The sequence below is a fragment of the Coregonus lavaretus genome (genome assembly GCF_964263955.1).
Source record: "Coregonus lavaretus genome assembly, contig: HAP1_SCAFFOLD_3826, whole genome shotgun sequence".
Classification (NCBI taxonomy): Eukaryota; Metazoa; Chordata; class Actinopteri; order Salmoniformes; family Salmonidae; genus Coregonus; species Coregonus lavaretus.
In genome coordinates, this window is record NW_028156077.1 from 1 (window position 1) to 19,285 (window position 19,285).

The following is a 19,285-nucleotide window of genomic DNA, read 5'->3' on the forward strand; positions in this document are numbered from 1 at the left end:
TTCGATTCCTACGGGGGACCGGTATGACATAAAATAATGCACTCACTAAACTGTAAGTCGCTCTGGATAAGAGCGTCTGCTAAATGACGTAAATGTGATATTTGGGACGCAGACAGACAGAGGTTGAGTAGGACATTACTCATCAATAAGAGTGATCGTCTTTGAGGGTGTGTGTATATATAATAGTAATTGGGGGGGGGGGGGGGGGGGGGGGGGGGAATCGATAGTTAAATATCGCAAATATTATTTTGGACCATATTATATAGAGACTTTGACTCCCAAGTATTTATTTTTATTTTTCCAAAAAGGTAACGTTAGCTAGTGCTAGTCGTCTGTCCCTGCGCCAAAACTCAGGTATTTTCCATCCTATAGTTTGTTCTCCATCTTTTTTTTTTTTTTTTTTTCGTGAGCACTTATTTCCATGACTGATCAAAACTAATTTTCTCATGGCTCTCTCTTGTCTCTTCAGCAGACATACAGTGAGCAAGATGTTTTCGAACATCAAATCACAATAAAATCACAGTATGGAATCGCAATACATATAGAATCATGAGAATCGCAATACATATGGTATCGGCACCTAAGTATCATGATAATATCGTATCGTGAGGTCCCTGGCAATATATAGTGTTACCCCTAAAAAAACCACCCCTCTTTCTCTACTGGCTGATATTTGTCCAGTTGGCTGGATGAGGCTGTGGAACTCAGGGGAATGGTAGCCTGGTCCCAGATCTGTTTGTGTCGTCTCGGACCAGGCTAGGGGATCTGGGGAATCAGTTAAAACATTAAAAACGTCCCTGTTTGGCGTCTCCAATGGCGCCCCAGACGTCGAACACGAACTCGTCGGGGAAGGCGAAGTCTCCGAGAGCCTCGTCCAGAGCCATGGCAAACTCATCAGGGTTCTTCTTGTCCCGACCCACCTCCACCATGGTCGCCGCTAGAGAGAGGGGGGGAGAGGAGAGAGGGGGGAGAGGAGAGGGGGGGGGGGGGGGGGAGGGGAGAGGAGAGGGGGGGGGGAGAGGAGAGGGGGGGGGGAGAGGAGAGGGGGGGGAGAGATAGGGGGAGGGGGGAGAGATAGGGGGGGGGGGAGAGATAGGGGGGGGGAGAGAGGAGAGAGGGGGGGAGAGAGGAGAGAGGGGGGAGAGAGGAGAGGAGAGAGGGGGGGAGAGGAGAGAGGGGGGAGAGGAGAGAGGGGGGGAGAGAGGAGAGAGGGGGGAGAGAGGAGAGAGGGGGGGGAGAGAGGAGAGGAGAGAGGGGGGGAGAGAGAGAGAGGGGGGAGAGATGGTTAGTTAAACTCATCAGGGTTCTTCTTGTCCCGACCCACCTCCACCATGGGTCGCCGCTAGAGAGAGGGGGGGGAGAGGGTTGGTTAGCTGGGGGAGCTGTACAACATGTTCATGTTTAAAACAATGTGTCTTCTGCTCAGTTTCCCCATCTATAGACATAAACGTTAATTTAAGTTAGATATGCGTACACTACTTTTGAAATCAAATCCAGGGTTGTCTACTCACCCAGTTCTGTGTCTCTGATACCCATGTAACTCTCCAGTAGGTCATCCACCTTCTTCACCGCTTTCTCCTCAAACTCTGTTGGCTGGAATGGAGAAATATACACTGTGACCTACTGGGCCTTCTCTTAGCGACAGTGGGATCCTGACATCTAAACTACGAAGCAGACGCTCACCACTTCCTCTACGGTAGCAGGTCCTTTGGCGCGCAGTCTCAGAGTCCCTCTCCCTGTCCCCATCTTATTGTCACTGGCTGGCTTGGCGCCCTTCGACCTCGGCTCCAGCATCTCTGTTCAGCACAAAATAAAATAAAATGGTTCAAGATCAACTTATCAAAAGGGGCCTCACAAAAGGTCTTCATCCGTACACATCTTTGTTGGGCTAGAATAAAAGCCTGCACACCCTACAACTCTCTACACGGTTGGAGACCCCTACCCTAGGTCCGTTCCCCTCACCAAAGACCAACCAATGTGAATAGGAGCAATAATGCAGTTCATAATGTAGCTTTAATCTCTATAAAAAATGTTACTGAACATCCCCTGTCCACTCACCGAAGGCCTTCATGGGCTCCACCAGTTTGAGGGTGAACGTCTGGTCTTTCGGGAGCTCCTTCAGCATGCGAGCCACCTCGTAGTGACGTGTTCCCACAATGCACTTCCCGTTGATGCAGTCTATGTGGTCTCCTACAGAGATCACCTTCACATTGTCCACCACGCTGCCCTCCTTGATACGCTGTTGGGGTACCGGGGGGGGGGGAGAGAGAGAGGTCTGAGGTCATCTGCCTTTGGCTTACAGAGCAAGAACCCGGACTTCACAAAATAAAATCAGAAATACAGACATTGTCATCCTACAAGAAACATGGTATAGAGGAGATGGACCCACTGGTTGCCCTCTAGGTTACAGAGAGCTGGTAGTCCCATCCCCCAAACTACCAGGTGTGAAACAGGGAAGGGACTCTGGGGGTATGCTAACATAGAGCAGACCTAACCCACTATTAAATTAATAAAAACAGGAGCATTTTACATTTGCTGAGAAATTAATAAGGAAATTATCTCAACAGAGAAATATATCCTCCTGTGTGCTGCCTATATCCCCCCTATAGAATCCCCATACTTTAATGATGACAGCATCTCCATCCTGGAGGGGGAGATCAACTATTTCCAGGCCCAGGGACATATACTAGTCTGTGGTGACCTAAACGCCAGAACTGGACAAGAACCTGACACTCTCAGCACACAGGGGGACAAACACCTACCTGGAGGTGACAGCATTCCCTCCCCCATATGCCCCCCTAGGCACAACTACGACAACATAACCAACAAAAACGGGTCACAACTCCTGCAGCTGTCGCACGCTGGGTATGTACATAGTCAATGGTAGGCTTCAAGGGGACTCCTATGGTAGGTACACCTATAGCTCATCTCTTGGCAGTAGTACTGTAGACTACTTTATCACTGACCTCAACCCAGAGTCTCTCAGAGCGTTCACAGTCAGCCCACTGACACCCCTATCAGACCACAGCAAAATCACAGTCTACTTGAACAGAGCAATACTCAACCATGAGGTATCGAAGCTGAACAAACTGCATACTATTAAGAAATGCTATAGATGGAAGGAGGGTAGTGTAGAAACCTACCAAAAAACTATTGGCCAACAATAAATCCAATCCCTCCTAGACAACTTCCTGGACAAAATGTTTCCCAGCAATATTGAAGGTGTAAACTTAGCAGTAGGATGCCTGAACAGTATATTTGATATAACATATCAAAGAAAATAAATTATAGCAGAAAACCTAAGAATATTAATAACAATGAGAAATGGTTTGATGGAGAATGCAAAAACAAGAAAGAAATGGAGAAACCTATCCAACCAAAAACACAGAGACTCAGAAAACCTGAGCCTACGCCTTCACTATGGTGAATCACTAAGACAATACAGAAATACACTACGGAAAAAGAAGGAACAGCATGTCAGAAATCAGCTCAATTTAATTGAAGAATCCATAGAATCTAACCACTTCTGGGAAAATTGGAAAACACTAAACAAACAACAACACGAAGAGTTATCTATCCAAAACGGAGATGTATGGATAAACCACTTCTCCAATCTTTTTGGCTCTATAACAAAGAACAAACAGCAAAAACATATACATGATCAAATACAAATCTTAAACTCAACTATTAAAAGACTACAAGAACCCACTAGATTCTCCAATTCCATCGGATGAGCTACAGGACAAAATACAACCCAAATAGGCCTGTGGTGTTGATGGAATCCTCAACCAGGTTTTCCCAAAGCCCCACAAGCAACAAGTGTGCAGTTAAAATTGGCAATAAAAACACACAGATGTATTTCCTCTAAGCTGTGGGGTGACACAGGGATGCAGCTTGGGCTCCACCCTCAACACATACCCCATAATGGCAGCAAAAACTGGTTTTTAGAGATTTTACTGAAAAACCCCTGAAATATCACAATTTACATAAGTATTCAGACTTTTTACTCAGTACTTTGTTGAAGCACCCTTGGCAGCGATTACAGCCTCGAGTCTTCTTGAGTATGATGCTACAAGCTTGGCACACCTGTATTTGGGGAGCTTCTCCCATTCTTCTCTGCAGATCCTCTCAAGCTCTGTCAGGTTGGATGGGGAGCGTCGCTGATCGGCTATTTTCAGGTCTCTCCAGAGATGTTCGATCGGGTTCAAATCCGGGCTCTGGCTGGGCCACTCAAGGACATTCAGAGACTTGTTCTGAAGCCACTCCTGTGTTGTCTTGGCTGTGTGCTTAGGGTCGTTGTCCTGTTGGAAGGTGAACCTTCACCCCAGTCTGAGGTCCTGAGTGCTCTGGAGCAGGTTTTCATCAAGGATCTCTCTGTACTTTGCTCTGTTCATCTTTCCCTCGATCCTGACTATTCTCCCAGTCCCTGCCGCTGAAAAACATCCCCACAGCATGATGCTGCCACCACCATGCTTCACCATAGGGATGGTGCCAGGTTTCCTCCAGACGTGACGCTTGGCATTCAGGCCAAAGAGTTCAATCTTGGTTTCATCAGACCAGAGCAGAGCATCTTGTTTTCTCATGGTCTGAGAGTCTTTAGGTGCCTTTTGGCAAACTCCAAACAGGCTGTCATGTGCCTTTTACTGAGGAGTGGCTTCCATCTGGCCACTCTACCATAAAAGGCCTGTTTGGTGGAGTGCTGCAGAGATGGGAGAACCTTCCAGAAGGACAACCATCTCCACAGAGGAACTTTGGAGCTCTGTCAGTGTGACCATCGGGTTCTTTGTCACCTCCCTGACCAAGGCCCTTCTCCCCCGATTGCTCAGTTTGGCCGGGCGGCCAGCTCTAGGAAGAGTCTTGGTGGTTCCAAACTTCTTCCATTTAAGAATGATGGAGGCCACTGTGTTCTTAGGGACCTTCAATGCTGCAGACATTTTTTGGTACCCTTCCCCAGATCTGTGCCTCGACACAATCCTGTCTCGGAGCTCTACGGACAATTCCTTTGACCTCATGGCTTGGTTTTTGCTCTGACATGCACTGTCAACTGTGGGACCTTATATAGACAGGTGTGTGCCTTTCCAAATCATGTCCAATCAATTGAATTTACCACCGGTTCATTCCAATCAAGTTGTAGAAACATCAAGGATGATCAATGGAAACAGGATGCACCCAGTTATTATGGGGTATTGTTTGTAGATTGATAAAGATGTATTTAATCCATTTTAGAATAAGGCTGTAACGTAACAAAATGTGGAAAATGTGAAGGGGTCTGAATACTTTCCGAATGCACTGTGTACAGTACCAGTAAAAAGTTTGGACACACCTACTCATTCAAGGGTTTTTCTTTATTTTTTACTATTTTCTACATTGTAGAATAGTAGTGAAGACATCAAAAACTATGAAATAACACATGTGGAATCATGTAGTAACCAAAAAAGTGTTAAACAAATCGAAATATATTTGAGATTCTTCAAATAGCCACCCTTTGCCTTGATGACAGCTTTGCACACTCTTGGCATTCTCTCAACCAGCTTCACCTGGAATGCTTTTTCTACAGTCTTGAAGGAGTTTCCCACATATGCTGAGCACTTGTTGGCTGCCTTTCCTTCACTCTGCGGTCCAACTCATCCCAAACCATCTCAATTTGGTTGAAGTCGGGGGACTGTGGAGGCCAGGTCATCTGATGCAGCACTCCGTCACTCTCCTCCATCTTTATCCTTTTGAAACCTTTATGAGTGCAATGTTTACTGTAAATTTGTTAATGTTTTTTGTTTCTTCCCACTTCGTTTTGTTTATTTCAGTTGCTTTGGCAATGTAAATATACAGTATGTTTCCCATGCCCAATTAGAGAGAGAGAGAGAGAGAAGGAGAGAGAGAGAGAAGGAGAGAGAGAGAGAGAGAGAGAGAGAGAGAGAGAGAGAGAGAGAGAGAGAGAGAGAGAGAGAGAGAGAGAGAGAGAGAGCGAGAGAGAGAGATTGAGAATCGATGGGGGGAAAAAAGAGAGAGCAACACAGAAAGATAGACCAGGGCAGGTCAGAATCCTATTTTAGTGTTTTAAAGTGGGTCCATGGAGTGTCAGCCTATAAACAGAGGAACAGAATGGATGGAACGAACTAGAACCTGACACCCTCAGGGGGACAAACACCGACCTGGAGGTGACAGCATTCCCTCCCCCATTTGCCCCCCTAGGCACAACTACGACAACATAACCAACAAAAACGGGTCACAACTCCTGCAGCTGTCGCACGCTGGGTATGTACATAGTCAATGGTAGGCTTCGGGGGGACTCCTAAGGTAGGTACACCTATAGCTCATCTCTTGGCAGAAGTACTGTAGACTACATTATCACTGACCTCTACCCAGAGTCTCTCAGAGCGTTCACAGTCAGCCCACTGACACCCCTATCAGACCACAGCAAAATCACAGTCTACTTGAACAGAGCAATACTCAATCATGAGGCATCAAAGCCAGAGGAAATGCACAATATTAAGAAATGCTATAGATGGAAGGAAAGTAGTGTCGAAACCTACCAATAAACAATTAGGCAACAACAAATGCAATCCCTTTTAAACAACTTCCTGGACAAAACATTTCACTGTAATAGTGAAGGTGCAAAATTTCAAGCAGACAACATAAGAAAATTAACAACAATGACAAATGGTTTGATGAAGAATGCAAAAACCTAAGAAAGAAATTGAGAAACCTATCCAACCAAAAACAGAGACCAGAAAACCTGAGCCTACGCTTTCACCATGGTGAATCACTAAAACAATACAGAAATACACTACGGAAAAAGAAGGAACAGCATGTCAGAAATCAGCTCAATGTAATTGAAGAATCCATAGACTCTAACCACTTCTGGGAAAATTGGAAAACACTAAACAAACAACAACATGAAGAGTTATCTATCCAAAACGGAGATGTATGGATAAACCACTTCTCAACTCTTTTTGGCTCTATAACAAAGAACAAACATCAAAAACATATACATGATCAATTACAAATCTTAGAATCAGCTATTAAAGACTACCAGAACCCACTGGATTCTCCAATTACATTGAATGAACTACAGGACAAAATACAAACCCTCCAACCTAAAAAGGCCTGTGGTGTTGATGGTATCCTCAATGAAATGATAAAATATACAGACCACAAATTCCAATTGGCTATACTTAAACTCTTTAACATCATCCTCAGCTCTGGCATCTTCCCCAATATTTGATTTCGGACAAAAATGACATATCCATAATCAGTGAATCAATTGTCTAACCATAAATCAGTTCCAACTAATTAATTGTTTTAAGAACTTTGTATAATTCATTATTTATTCCTACAGGTGATACCATTAAAGATCTAAAGAGGGAAAGATTAAGATATAATGGGCAGAAAATATAAAACGGGAAACAACGTTCTATAAGTTGAAAGGCTTCTCTTTGATAATGGGGCTTCAAAAAAGTGGAAATAAAAGAACAGATATTCAAAAAAGTGGAAATAAAGAAACGAAATGTGCCTCTGTTAGTGCCTAGAAAAAGACGCCATTATTGTTGCTCTCTATACAAGATGGTGGAAAACTTTGATCATAAAACCAGCCCTAAGACCAAGGTAAGGTACAGTGAGGGAAAAAAGTATTTGACCCCTCTGCAAAACATGACTTAGTACTTGGTGGCAAAACCCTTGTTGGCAATCAGAGGTCAGACATTTCTTGTAGTTGGCCACCAGGTTTGCACACATCTCAGGAGAGATTTTGTCCCACTCCTCTTTGCAGATCTTCTCCAAGTCATTAAGGTTTTGAGGCTGACGTTTGGCAACTCGAACCTTCAGCTCCCTCCACAGATTTTCTATGGGATTAAGGTCTGGAGACTGGCTAGGCCACTCCGGGACCTTAATGTGCTTCTTCTTGAGCCACTCCTTTGTTGCCTTGGCCGTGTGTTTTGGGTCATTGTCATGCTGGAATACCCATCCACGACCCATTTTCAATGCCCTGGCTGAGGGAAGGAGGTTCTCACCCAAGATTTGACGGTACATGGCCCCGTCCATCGTCCCTTTGATGCGGTGAAGTTGTCCTGTCCCCTTAGCAGAAAGACGCCCCCAAAGCATAATGTTTCCACCTCCATGTTTGACGGTGGGGATGGTGTTCTTGAGGTCATAGGCAGCATTCCTCCTCCTCCAAACACGGCGAGTTGAGTTGATGCCAAAGAGCTCAATTTTGGTCTCACCTGACCACAACACTTTCACCCAGTTCTCCTCTGAATCATTCAGATGTTCATTGGCAAACTTCAGACGGCCCTGTATATGTGCTTTCTTGAGCAGGGGGACCTTGCGGGCGCTGCAGGATTTCAGTCCTTCACGGCGTAGTGTGTTACCAATTGTTTTCTTGGTGACTATGGTCCCAGCTGCCTTGAGATCATTGACAAGATCCTCCCGTGTAGTTCTGGGCTGATTCCTCACCGTTCTCATGATCATTGCAACTCCACGAGGTGAGATCTTGCATGGAGCCCCAGGCCGAGGGAGATTGACAGTTATTTTGTGTTTCTTCCATTTGCGAATAATCGCACCAACTGTTGTCACCTTCTCACCAAGCTGCTTGGCGATGGTCTTGTAGCCCATTCCAGCCTTGTGTAGGTCTACAATCTTGTCCCTGACATCCTTGGAGAGCTCTTTGGTCTTGGCCATGGTGGAGAGTTTGGAATCTGATTGATTGATTGCTTCTGTGGACAGGTGTCTTTTATACAGGTAACAAACTGAGATTAGGAACACTCCCTTTAAAAGTGTGCTCCTAATCTCAGCTCGTTACCTGTATAAAAGACACCTGAGAGCCAGAAATCTTTCTGATTGAGAGGGGGTCAAATACTTATTTCCCTCATTAAAATGCAAATCAATTTGTAACATTTTTGACATGCGTTTTTCTGGATTTTTTTGTTATTATTCTGTCTCTCACTGTTCAAATAAACCTACCATGAAAATTATAGACGGATCATGTCTTTGTCAGTGGGCAAACGTACAAAATCAGCAGGGGATCAAATACTCCCCCCCCCCCCCACTGTATTACTAAACTAGATCAACGATTGGTTTGCTTTACTACATAATTGACTCCTGACTCCTGATCATATAACTATCATCTCTAATAGCCGCCTAATAGAAGTGACAGCCCTGTGATTTTAACGATTTAACCTTCTATAATAGATGAGTTGCAATTCAATTGATAGATTTTATTGGTTGATGGATTTTATGGATTGATTGGATCCTACCTTGATGTTGCCTAGTTAGTACTTCGGACCCCGGCACATCTAAAGGCTATCAGTGTCGGGATGGAATCCATTCTGACTCGCAAACTCTCCTACCTTTCCTGTCTCCTCTTCACCGTCCTATCTCAATAACATCAATATTTTGATATTTAAACAAAATCCTACCTTGATGAAGGCGTATCCCGCCCCGTTGTCTGTGATGGTGAGGCCCAGGGCGTCCTCTGATTTAAACACCTCCACCTCCTTCTTTATCCCTTTAATGTGGGCGAATATAAAGTCCTCCAGGCCGATCTGTCCACCAAGCAGCTTCTCCATGTCGATCTTATGGGTGTTCAACGTACAGAACATGATCTGGGGACACACACAGAGAGAGAGACAGAGACAGAGAGAGACAGAGAGACAGAGAGAGAGAGAGAGAGAGAGAATGTTGATATCACAAGTTTTTGATTTCGGTCAAAAATGACATATCCATAATCAGTGAATCAATTGTCTAACCACGTTACAACATGCAAGGAAAGTAATGCATTACATATTACTTTGTATGAATGTGTAGATTTGCGCCATTGTTTGGTCGGTTTTGTTTGACTTACAGCACCAGTCAAAAGGTTTGGACCCACCTACTCATTCAAGGGTTTTCCTTTATTTAGACTGTTTTCTACATTGTAGAATAATAGTGAAGACATCAAAACTATGAAATAACACACATGGAATCATGTAGTAACCAAAAAAGTGTTAAACAAATCAAAATATATTTTCTTTTTATTGTCTTCACTATTATTCTACAATGTAGAAAATAGTAAAAAATAAAGGAAATCCCTGGAATGAGTAGGTGTGTCCAAACTGTTGACTGGTGCTGTATATAGAAGAAAACTGTATCGCTGCAATAATAATAATTAATGCAAAAACAGACATACAAAAAGTAAAGTCGAGCCAGAACTGGCAAGACGTGTGCCCTCCTCAACGCCGCCATTTGATCAGATTGTAAATGTTTGTGAATGGAAGACTGTGCTGGGCACCTGTTTTGACCGAGACAAGTGTGATGTCAGCGCGTTAACAGAGAAATCATTCATGAGTGAGTCATGTTTCTATTTTCGGTCATGTTCTCTTCCCACTGGTGTGACCAGCTGTCATCCACTGGTAGAGTAGACAAGGAAGGTGACTTTTCTACCAGTGCCAGTGATGCAGCAGAGATCTGGCTTTCACACCTCCAGTAGGAACACACACACACACACACACACACACACACACACACACACACACACACACACACACACACACACACACCGGGTAAGGAACCTCTTGGCAGACCCAGGGTGTGTGTGTAATGTGATCAGAGGAAGGCGATCCTGTTTGAGGCCTGATTTAAAAGGCCTTTAAAAAACTGGCCACGGCTCAGTCGACTTGGGGTATGGCTGGCTGGTGAAAGGGTCAGCGTCCCAAATGCCACCCTATTCCCTATATAGTGCACTACTTTTGACCAGAGAATGGCACCCTATTCCCTATATAGTGCACTACTTTAGACCAGAGAATGGCACCCTATTCCCTATATAGTGCACTACTTTAGACCAGAGAATGGCACCCTATTCCCTATATAGTGCACTACTTTAGACCAGAGAATGGCACCCTATTCCCTATATAGTGCACTACTTTAGACCAGAGAATGGCACCCTATTCCCTATATAGTGCACTACTTTAGACCAGAGAATGGTACCCTATTCCCTATATAGTGCACTACTTTAGACCAGAGAATGGTGCTGGTGAATCATTTATCCCGCTGCTCCTTACGTCACACAGATACACAGGGTTAATAATACACACTGACAGTTCAAAGGGAAGAAACCCATAGCCAATGGTAGATGTTCTTTTATTCTTCTGATCATCCCTTGTCAACGTTTTCTTTCAAGCAGACGAGGGTTAGACAATTTATTTCAGTGCGGCACCAATAGAGAATAACGGTACAGTACACATTTGTATCAAACTTTCCGATTGACCTCACAGTGTTACAGGGCTCTTATCTAGGATGCGTCCCAAATGGTACCCTATTCCCTACATAGTGCACTACAGGGCCGATAGGACTCTGGTCTAATGTAGTGCACTATGTAGGGAATAGGGTACCATTTGGGACGAAGCCAGCCCTAGTTTAGGTGGCGGGGATAATACCTCCCTTGTTAGGCCTCTGGTTTTATTGCGTACTAAACAGACACTGGACACACATCAGCTGACAAACACTGACACAAGCAAGGGATCAGCTGACACAAGCAAGGGTTGCCCCTGGTTACGAGAGTATAAAAATATGAGATTAGGAAGGGTGGGGGGGGTTAGTCGAGGTGAGAGAGAGAGAGGGAGAGGGTCAGGAAGAGAGCGAGAGAGAGAGAGAGAGAGAGGGAGAGGGTCAGGAAGAGAGCGATAGCGAGAATGAGAGTGTGAGAGAGAGAGAGAGAGAGAGAGAGAGAGAGAGAGGGTCAGGAAGAGAGCGATAGCGAGAATGAGAGTGTGAGAGAGAGAGAGAGAGAGAGAGAGGGTCAGGAAGAGAGAGAGAGAGAGAGAGAGAGAGGGAGAGGGTCAGGAAGAGAGCGATAGCGAGAATGAGAGTGTGAGAGAGAGAGAGAGTCAGGAAGAGAGCGATAGCGAGAATGAGAGAGAGAGAGAGAGAGAGAGAGAGAGAGAGAGAGAGAGAGAGAGAGAGAGAGAGAGAGAGAGAGAGAGAGCGAGAGAAAAGCTGGTGGTACCATCCACCAACCTACCTGGTGTTAAACAGGGAAGAGACTTGGGGGGGGGGGGGGGTATGCTAATTTCGTATAGAGCAGACCTAACCCACTATTAAATTAATAAAAACAGGAGCATTTTACATTTGGTTAGAAATAAATAAGGAAATAATCTCAACAGAAAAAATAATCCTCCTGTGTGCTGCATATATCCCCCCTATATAATGCCCAGACAGCTTCTCCATCCTAGAGGGGGAGATCATATATCCCCCCTATATAATGCCCAGACAGCTTCTCCATCCTGGAGGGGGAGATCATATATCCCCCCTATATAATGCCCATACCTTAATGAAGACAGCTTCTCCATCCTAGAGGGGGAGATCAACCATTTCCAGGCCCAGGGACATGTACTAGTCTGTGGCAACCAAAATGCCAGTACACTTTAACTTGAAATGAAAACGACTTTCTGTCAAAATTAGAAACGTGTAATATCTGAAAATTTAGCTAGCTAGACTATCTTACCCATATACATCATGGTTGGACACTTCTCCCTGTCATGGATGCCATGGTTGCCCTTAGTTTAAAGATATAATCCGGAGACAAGAGTTCTCCATCTCCTTAGCTATCATACTCTAATTCCACTGATTTCAAAACTCGGTCCTCCAGAAAGTGGAGAGCAACACTTACGCAGTTCTACTAAGCGATATATATTTTTAAAAAGCCACGTTAAGACAGGATTACCTACACATACTGACCAGCTCAAACAGACAGAAGCGTGTTATATGGCAGACCAATCCGAACTCATCTCTTGGCATGTCCAGCCCGCTCATTTTCTTAGCCAATCATGGCTAGCGGGAAGGTTGCTGTCTTTTTCTGTGGCTAAAACAACTAGGCTTGTAATTTAACAGTTTTATTAGTATTTACAGATGGCATACAAGTTTGTTGTTAAGGCACATGAAAGTTCACATGTTCCAGAAGGCATTTCTGCCAAAAAACATATTTTGATTTAAAAAACAGTTTATGTTCAAATGGCTCTCCTGTGAAGTAGTGACCCGCGACATACGCCTAGTTTCCTGAAACGAGTCCCATATACACCCTGCACACCCTTATTGACAAACAAAACAAAACAAAAGGCAAAACAAAAACAAAAGTCTTCTCATGCTTTGTTGATTTCAAAAAAGCTTTTGACTCAATTCGGCATGAGGGTCTGCTATACAAATTGAAGGGAAGTGGTGTTGGGGGAAAAACATTATAAAATCAATGTACACAAACAACAAGTGTGCGGTTAAAATTGGCAATAAACACACACATTTCTTTCCACAGGGCCGTGGGGTGAGACAGGGATGCAGTTTAAGCCCCACCCTCTTCAACATATATATCAATGAATTGGCGAGGGCACTAGAACAGTCTGCAGCACCCGGCCTCACCCTACTAGAATCTGAAGTCAAATGTCTACTGTTTGCTGATGATCTGGTGCTTCTGTCCCCGACCAAGGAGGGCCTACAGCAGCACCTAGATCTTCTGCACAGATTCTGTCAGACCTGGGCCCTGACAGTAAATCTCAGTAAGACAAAAATATTGGTGTTCCAAAAAAGGTCCAGTTGCCAGGACCACAAATACAAATTCCATCTAGACACTGTTGCCCTAGAGCACACAAATAATTATACCTACCTCGGCCTAAACATCAACAACACAGGTAACTTCCACAAAGCTGTGAACGATATGAGAGACAAGGAAAGAAGGGCCTTCTATGTCATCAAAAGGAACATAGAATTCGACATACCAATTAGGATCTGGCAAAAAAATACTTGAATCAGTTATAGAACCCATTGCCCTCTATGGTTGTGAGGTATGGGGTCCGCTCACCAACCAAGAATTCACAAAATGGGACAAACAGAATTCTGCAAAAAATATACACACAACAATTTCAAATATTTTACTGAGTTACAGTTCATATAAAGGAAATCAGTCAATTGAAATAAATTAATTAGGCCCTAATCTATGGATTTCACATGACTGGAAATACAGATATGCATCTGTTGGTCACAGATACCTTTAAAAAAAAAGGTAGGGGCGTGGATCAGAAAACCAGTCAGTATCTGGTGTGACCATTTGCCTCATGCAGCGCGACACATCTCCTTCGCATAGAGTCGATCAGGCTGTTGATTGTGGCCTGTGGAATGGTGTCCCATTCCTCTTCAATGGCTGTGCGAAGTTGCTGGATATTGGCGGGAACTGGAACACGCAGTCTTACACGTTGATCCAGAGCATCCCAAACATGCTCAATGGGTTACATGTCTGGTGAGTATGCAGGCCATGGAAGAACTGGGACATTTTCAGCTTCCAGGAATTGTGTACAGATCCTTGCAACATGGGGCCATACATTATCATGCTGAAACATGAGGTGATGGCGGCGGATGAATGGCATGACAATGGGCCTCAGGATCTCGTCACGGTCTCTCTGTGCATTCAAATTGCCATCGATAAAATGCATTTGTCCGTAGGTTATGCCTGTCCATACCATAACCCCACTGCCACCATGGGGCACTCTGTTCACAACGTTGACATCAGCAAACCGCTCGCCCACACGACGCAATACATGCTGTCTGCAATCTGCCCGGTACAGTTGAAACTGGGATTAATCCGTGAAGAGCACACTTCTCCAGCGTGCCAGTGGCCATCAAAGGTGAACATTTGCCCACTGAAGTCGGTTACGACGCCGAACTGCAGTCAGGTCAAGACCCTGGTGAGGACCACGAGCACGCAGATGAGATTCCCGGAGACAGTTTATGACAGTTTGTGCAAAAATTATTTGGTTGTGCAAACCCAGTTTCATCAGCTGTCCGGGTGGCTGGTCTCAGATGATCCCGAAGGTGAAGAAGCCAGATGTGGAGGTCCTGGGCTGGCGTGGTTACACGTGGTCTGTGGTTGTGAGGCCGGTTGGACATACTGCCAAATTCTCTAAAACAATGTTGGAGGTGGCTTTTGGTAGAGAAATGAACATTTAATTCTCTGGCAATAGCGCTGGTGGACATTCCTGCAGTCAGCATGCCAATTGCACGCTCCCTCAACTTCAGACTGCGGCATTGTGTTGTGTGACTAAACTGCACATTTTAGAGTTGCCTTTTATTGTCCCCTGCACAAGGTGCACCTGTGTAATGATCATTCTTTTTAATCAGCTTCTTGATATGCCACACCTATCAGGTGGAAAATTAAGAAAATCCTTGACTGTGTACAGACTCAGTGAGCATAGCCTTGCTATTGAGAGAGGCCGGCATAGCCTGTGTTCTCTTAAGAGCCAGGTCTGCCTACGAGCCCACTGCCCAGAAAATGAGGTGGAAACTGAGCTGCACTTCCTAACCTCCTGCCAAATGTATGACCACAGTAGAGATACATATTTCCCACACATCACACAGACCCACAGAGAATTTGAAAACAAATCAAACATTGATAAACTCCCATATCGGTTAGGTGAAGTGCCGCAGTCTGCCATCACAGCAGCAAGATTTGTGGCCTGTTGCCATGACAAAAGGGCAACCAGTGGAGCACAAACAACACTGTAAATACCACCAATATTTACCTGTTTATTTATCTTCCCCTACTATTCTTAATACAACTAAATGATTTACAAATTGCTAAAACACTGTACATAGCTAATAATATAACACTTGAAATGTCTATATTTTTGAAACCTTCTTGAGTGCAATGTTTACTGTTCAATTCTAATAGTTTTTAGTTAGTTGTTTTGTCTTCTCACTTTTGTTAGTTTTTCCACTTGCTTTGGCAATGTACCATGTTTCCCATGCCAATAAAGCCCCTTTGAATTGAATTGAGGCGAGGGGGTGGGAATAAAGGAACATGGGGCTGGGAGGGGAGGTGAAGTGATGTGGATGCTCTACTTGGCTAAACTCCCAGCTTTCACCAACACCACACAGTCAAAACAGAACAGAGCAGAGCAGGACAGAGGAGGACAGAGGAGGGCAGAGGAGGGCAGAATAGAACAGTTACAGGACAGGACGGAACTGAACAGAACAGAAGCCCAGGGCAGGCCAGGGCAGTGGGAGGAGGGGCCAGGGCAGTGGAAGGAGGAGAGGCCAGGGAAGTGGGAGGAGAGGAGGCCAGGGCAGTGGGAGGAGAGGAGGCCAGGCCAGTGGGAGGAGAGGAGGCCAAGGCAGTGGGAGGAGAGGAGGCCAGTGGGAGGAGAGGAGGCCAAGGCAGTGGAAGGAGGAGAGGCCAGGGAAGTGGGAGGAGAGGAGGCCAGGGCAGTGGGAGGAGAGGAGGCCAGGACAGTGGGAGGAGAGGAGGCCAGGACAGTGGGAGGAGAGGAGGCCAGGACAGTGGGAGGAGAGGAGGCCAGGGAAGTGGGAGGAGAGGAGGCCAGGGCAGTGGGAGGAGAGGAGGCCAGGACAGTGGGAGGAGAGGAGGCCAGGACAGTGGGAGGAGAGGAGGCCAGGGCAGTGGAAGGAGGAGAGGAGGCCAGGGAAGTGGGAGGAGAGGAGGCCAGGGCAGTGGGAGGAGAGGAGGCCAGGACAGTGGGAGGAGAGGAGGCCAGGGCAGTGGGAGGAGAGGAGGCCAGGACAGTGGGAGGAGAGGAGGCCAGGGAAGTGGGAGGAGAGGAGGCCAGGGCAGTGGGAGGAGAGGAGGCCAGGAAAGTGGGAGGAGAAGAGGCCAGTGGGAGGAGAGGAGGCCAGGGAAGTGGGAGGAGAGGAGGCCAGTGGGAGGAGAGGAGGCCAGGGCAGTGGGAGGAGAGGAGGCCAGGCCAGTGGGAGGAGAGGAGGCCAAGGCAGTGGGAGGAGAGGAGGCCAGGGCAGTGGGAGGAGAGGAGGCCAAGGCAGTGGGAGGAGAGGAGGCCAGGAAAGTGGGAGGAGGAGAGGCCAGGGTAATGGGAGGAGAGGAGGCCAGGGAAGTGGGAGGAGAGGAGGCCAGGGAGGGTGGGAGGAGAGGAGGCCAGGAAAGTGGGAGGAGGAGAGGCCAGGGTAATGGGAGGAGAGGAGGCCAGGGAAGTGGGAGGAGAAGAGGCCAGGGCAGTGGGAGGAGAGGAGGCCAGGGAGGTGGGAGGAGAGGAGGCCAGGGAAGTGGGAGGAGAGGAGGCCAGGGAGGGTGGGAGGAGAGGAGGCCAGGGAAGTGGGAGGAGAAGAGGCCAGGGAAGTGGGAGGAGAGGAGGCCAGGGAGGTGGAAGGAGGGGAGAGGACCATGTAGATGAACAACTATTAGAACTGAATATAGGTTAGTTCCATTTGATTTCAATCACTTTTTGACCGCACCCCTTTTGATTTGAATGACACTTTCTAAGCTAGGGCGGTATACCGGGGTATTTGGAAATAGCCACGGGATGGTTTTTCCAATACCATCAATACCGTTTAAACTATGGATTTTGTTCCACTCCTCTTTGCAGATCTTCTCCAAGTCATTAAGGTTTCGAGGCTGACGTTTGGCAACTCGAACCTTCAGCTCCCTTCACAGATTTTCTATGGGATTAAGGTCTGGAGACTGGCTAGGCCACTCCAGGACCTTAATGTGCTTCTTCTTGAGCCACTCCTTTGTTGCCTTGGCCGTGTGTTTTGGGTCATTGTCATGCTGGAATACCCATCCACGACCCATTTTCAATGCCCTGGCTGAGGGAAGGAGGTTCTCACCCAAGATTTGACGGTACATGGCCCCGTCCATCGTCCCTTTGATGTGGTGAAGTTGTCCTGTCCCCTTAGCAGAAAAACACCCCCAAAGCATAATGTTTCCACCTCTATGTTTGACGGTGGGGATGGTGTTCTTGGGGTCATAGGCAGCATTCCTCCTCCTCCAAACACGGCGAGTTGAGTTGATGCCAAAGAGCTCGATTTTGGTCTCATCTGACCACAACACTTTTACCCAGTTCTCCTCTGAATCATTCAGATGTTCATTGGCAAACTTCAGACGGCCCTGTATATTTGCTTTCTTGAGCAGGGGGACCTTGCGGGCGCTGCAGGATTTCAGTCCTTCACGGCGTAGTGTGTTACCAATTGTTTTATTGGTGACTATGGTCCCAGCTGCCTTGAGATCATTGACAATATCCTCCCGTGTAGTTCTGGGCTGATTCCTCACCGTTCTCATGATCATTACAACTCCACGAGGTGAGATCTTGCATGGAGCCCCAGGCCGAGGGAGATTGACAGTTATTTTGTGTTTCTTCCATTTGCGAATAATCGCACCAACTGTTGTCACCTTCTCACCAAGCTGCTTGGCGATGGTCTTGTAGCCCATTCCAGCCTTGTGTAGGTCTACAATATTGTCCTTGACATCCTTGGAGAACTCTTTGGTCTTGGCCATGGTGGAGAGTTTGGAATCTGATTGATTGCTTCTGTGGACAGGTGTCTTTTATACAGGTAACAAACTGAGATTAGCAGCACTCCCTTTAAGAGTGTGCTCCTAATCTCAGCTCGTTACCTGTATAAAAAAGACACCTGGGAGCCAGAAATCTTTCTGATTGAGAGGGGGTCAAATACTTATTTCCCTCATTAAAATTCAAATCAATTTTTGACATGCATTTTTCTGGATTTTTGTTGTTGTTATTCTGTCTCTCACTGTTCAAATAAACCTACCATTAAAATTATAGACTGATCATTTCTTTGTCAGTGGGCAAACGTACAAAATCAGCAGGGGATCAAATACTTTTTTCCCCTCACTGTATGTATAACTTCATGAGCTGGATTGGCTGTTATTGCAAACACTCGTTAATATATTTAGCTAGCAACCCTTTCATATTGGCCCATGGTAGAAGTGTCAGAAAGTGAATTTTTGGATCTGAACGCTAAAACATTTTAGGAGATGTTGACCCATTTTGCTACCATGAGACATCCATGTCTTCATCACTGGGAAAGATAAACGGTTGAGTTTGATATCATTTAAAAGCTTTCAAAACAGGGTTGTCAAACAATTGTATTCTTGACCTTTTTTATTTTTATTTTTAAATGTTTTATTCACCTTTAATATCAATTTTCTAAAGAATGTAAACTCCGATTTTTTCATTTTCAAATCCACTGTAGCTTAGACCCTGTTTTTCGTCCTCGGAGGTGTTTGTGTTGTTCCCACCATCGGATGAGACACAGCATTCTCTTGAATACAGGTGTCATGTTGTCGCTGTACTAAAATGGGAAACAAATTAAAAATTTCAAATATGGGCAAATACACTACATGGCCAAAAGTATGTGGACCCCACCCTTCAAATGAGTGGATTCGACTATTTCAGCCACATCCGTTGCTGACAGGTGTATAAAATTGAGCAGACAGCCATGCAATCTCCATAGACAAACATTGGCAGCAGAATGGCCCGTACTGAAGAGCTCAGTGATTTTCAACGTG

General features: G+C 45.7%; 1 protein-coding gene across 1 annotated transcript in view; it reads right to left on the reverse strand.

Moving 5' to 3' along the window:
• Positions 1–300: 300 nt before the first annotated feature.
• The window catches only part of LOC311126877 (PDZ domain-containing protein GIPC1-like), a 40,542-nt gene continuing 21,557 nt past the window's right edge, over positions 301–19,285 (reverse strand). The window contains exons 2-6 of the mRNA XM_084200853.1: positions 9,411–9,596; positions 2,059–2,239; positions 1,684–1,796; positions 1,512–1,593; positions 301–937 (exon numbers count right to left, since the gene is read on the reverse strand). Coding sequence (XP_084056979.1) covers positions 786–937; positions 1,512–1,593; positions 1,684–1,796; positions 2,059–2,239; positions 9,411–9,596 — 714 coding nt within the window. The 3' untranslated portion in view covers positions 301–785. The remainder of the gene's footprint in view (positions 938–1,511; positions 1,594–1,683; positions 1,797–2,058; positions 2,240–9,410; positions 9,597–19,285) is intronic.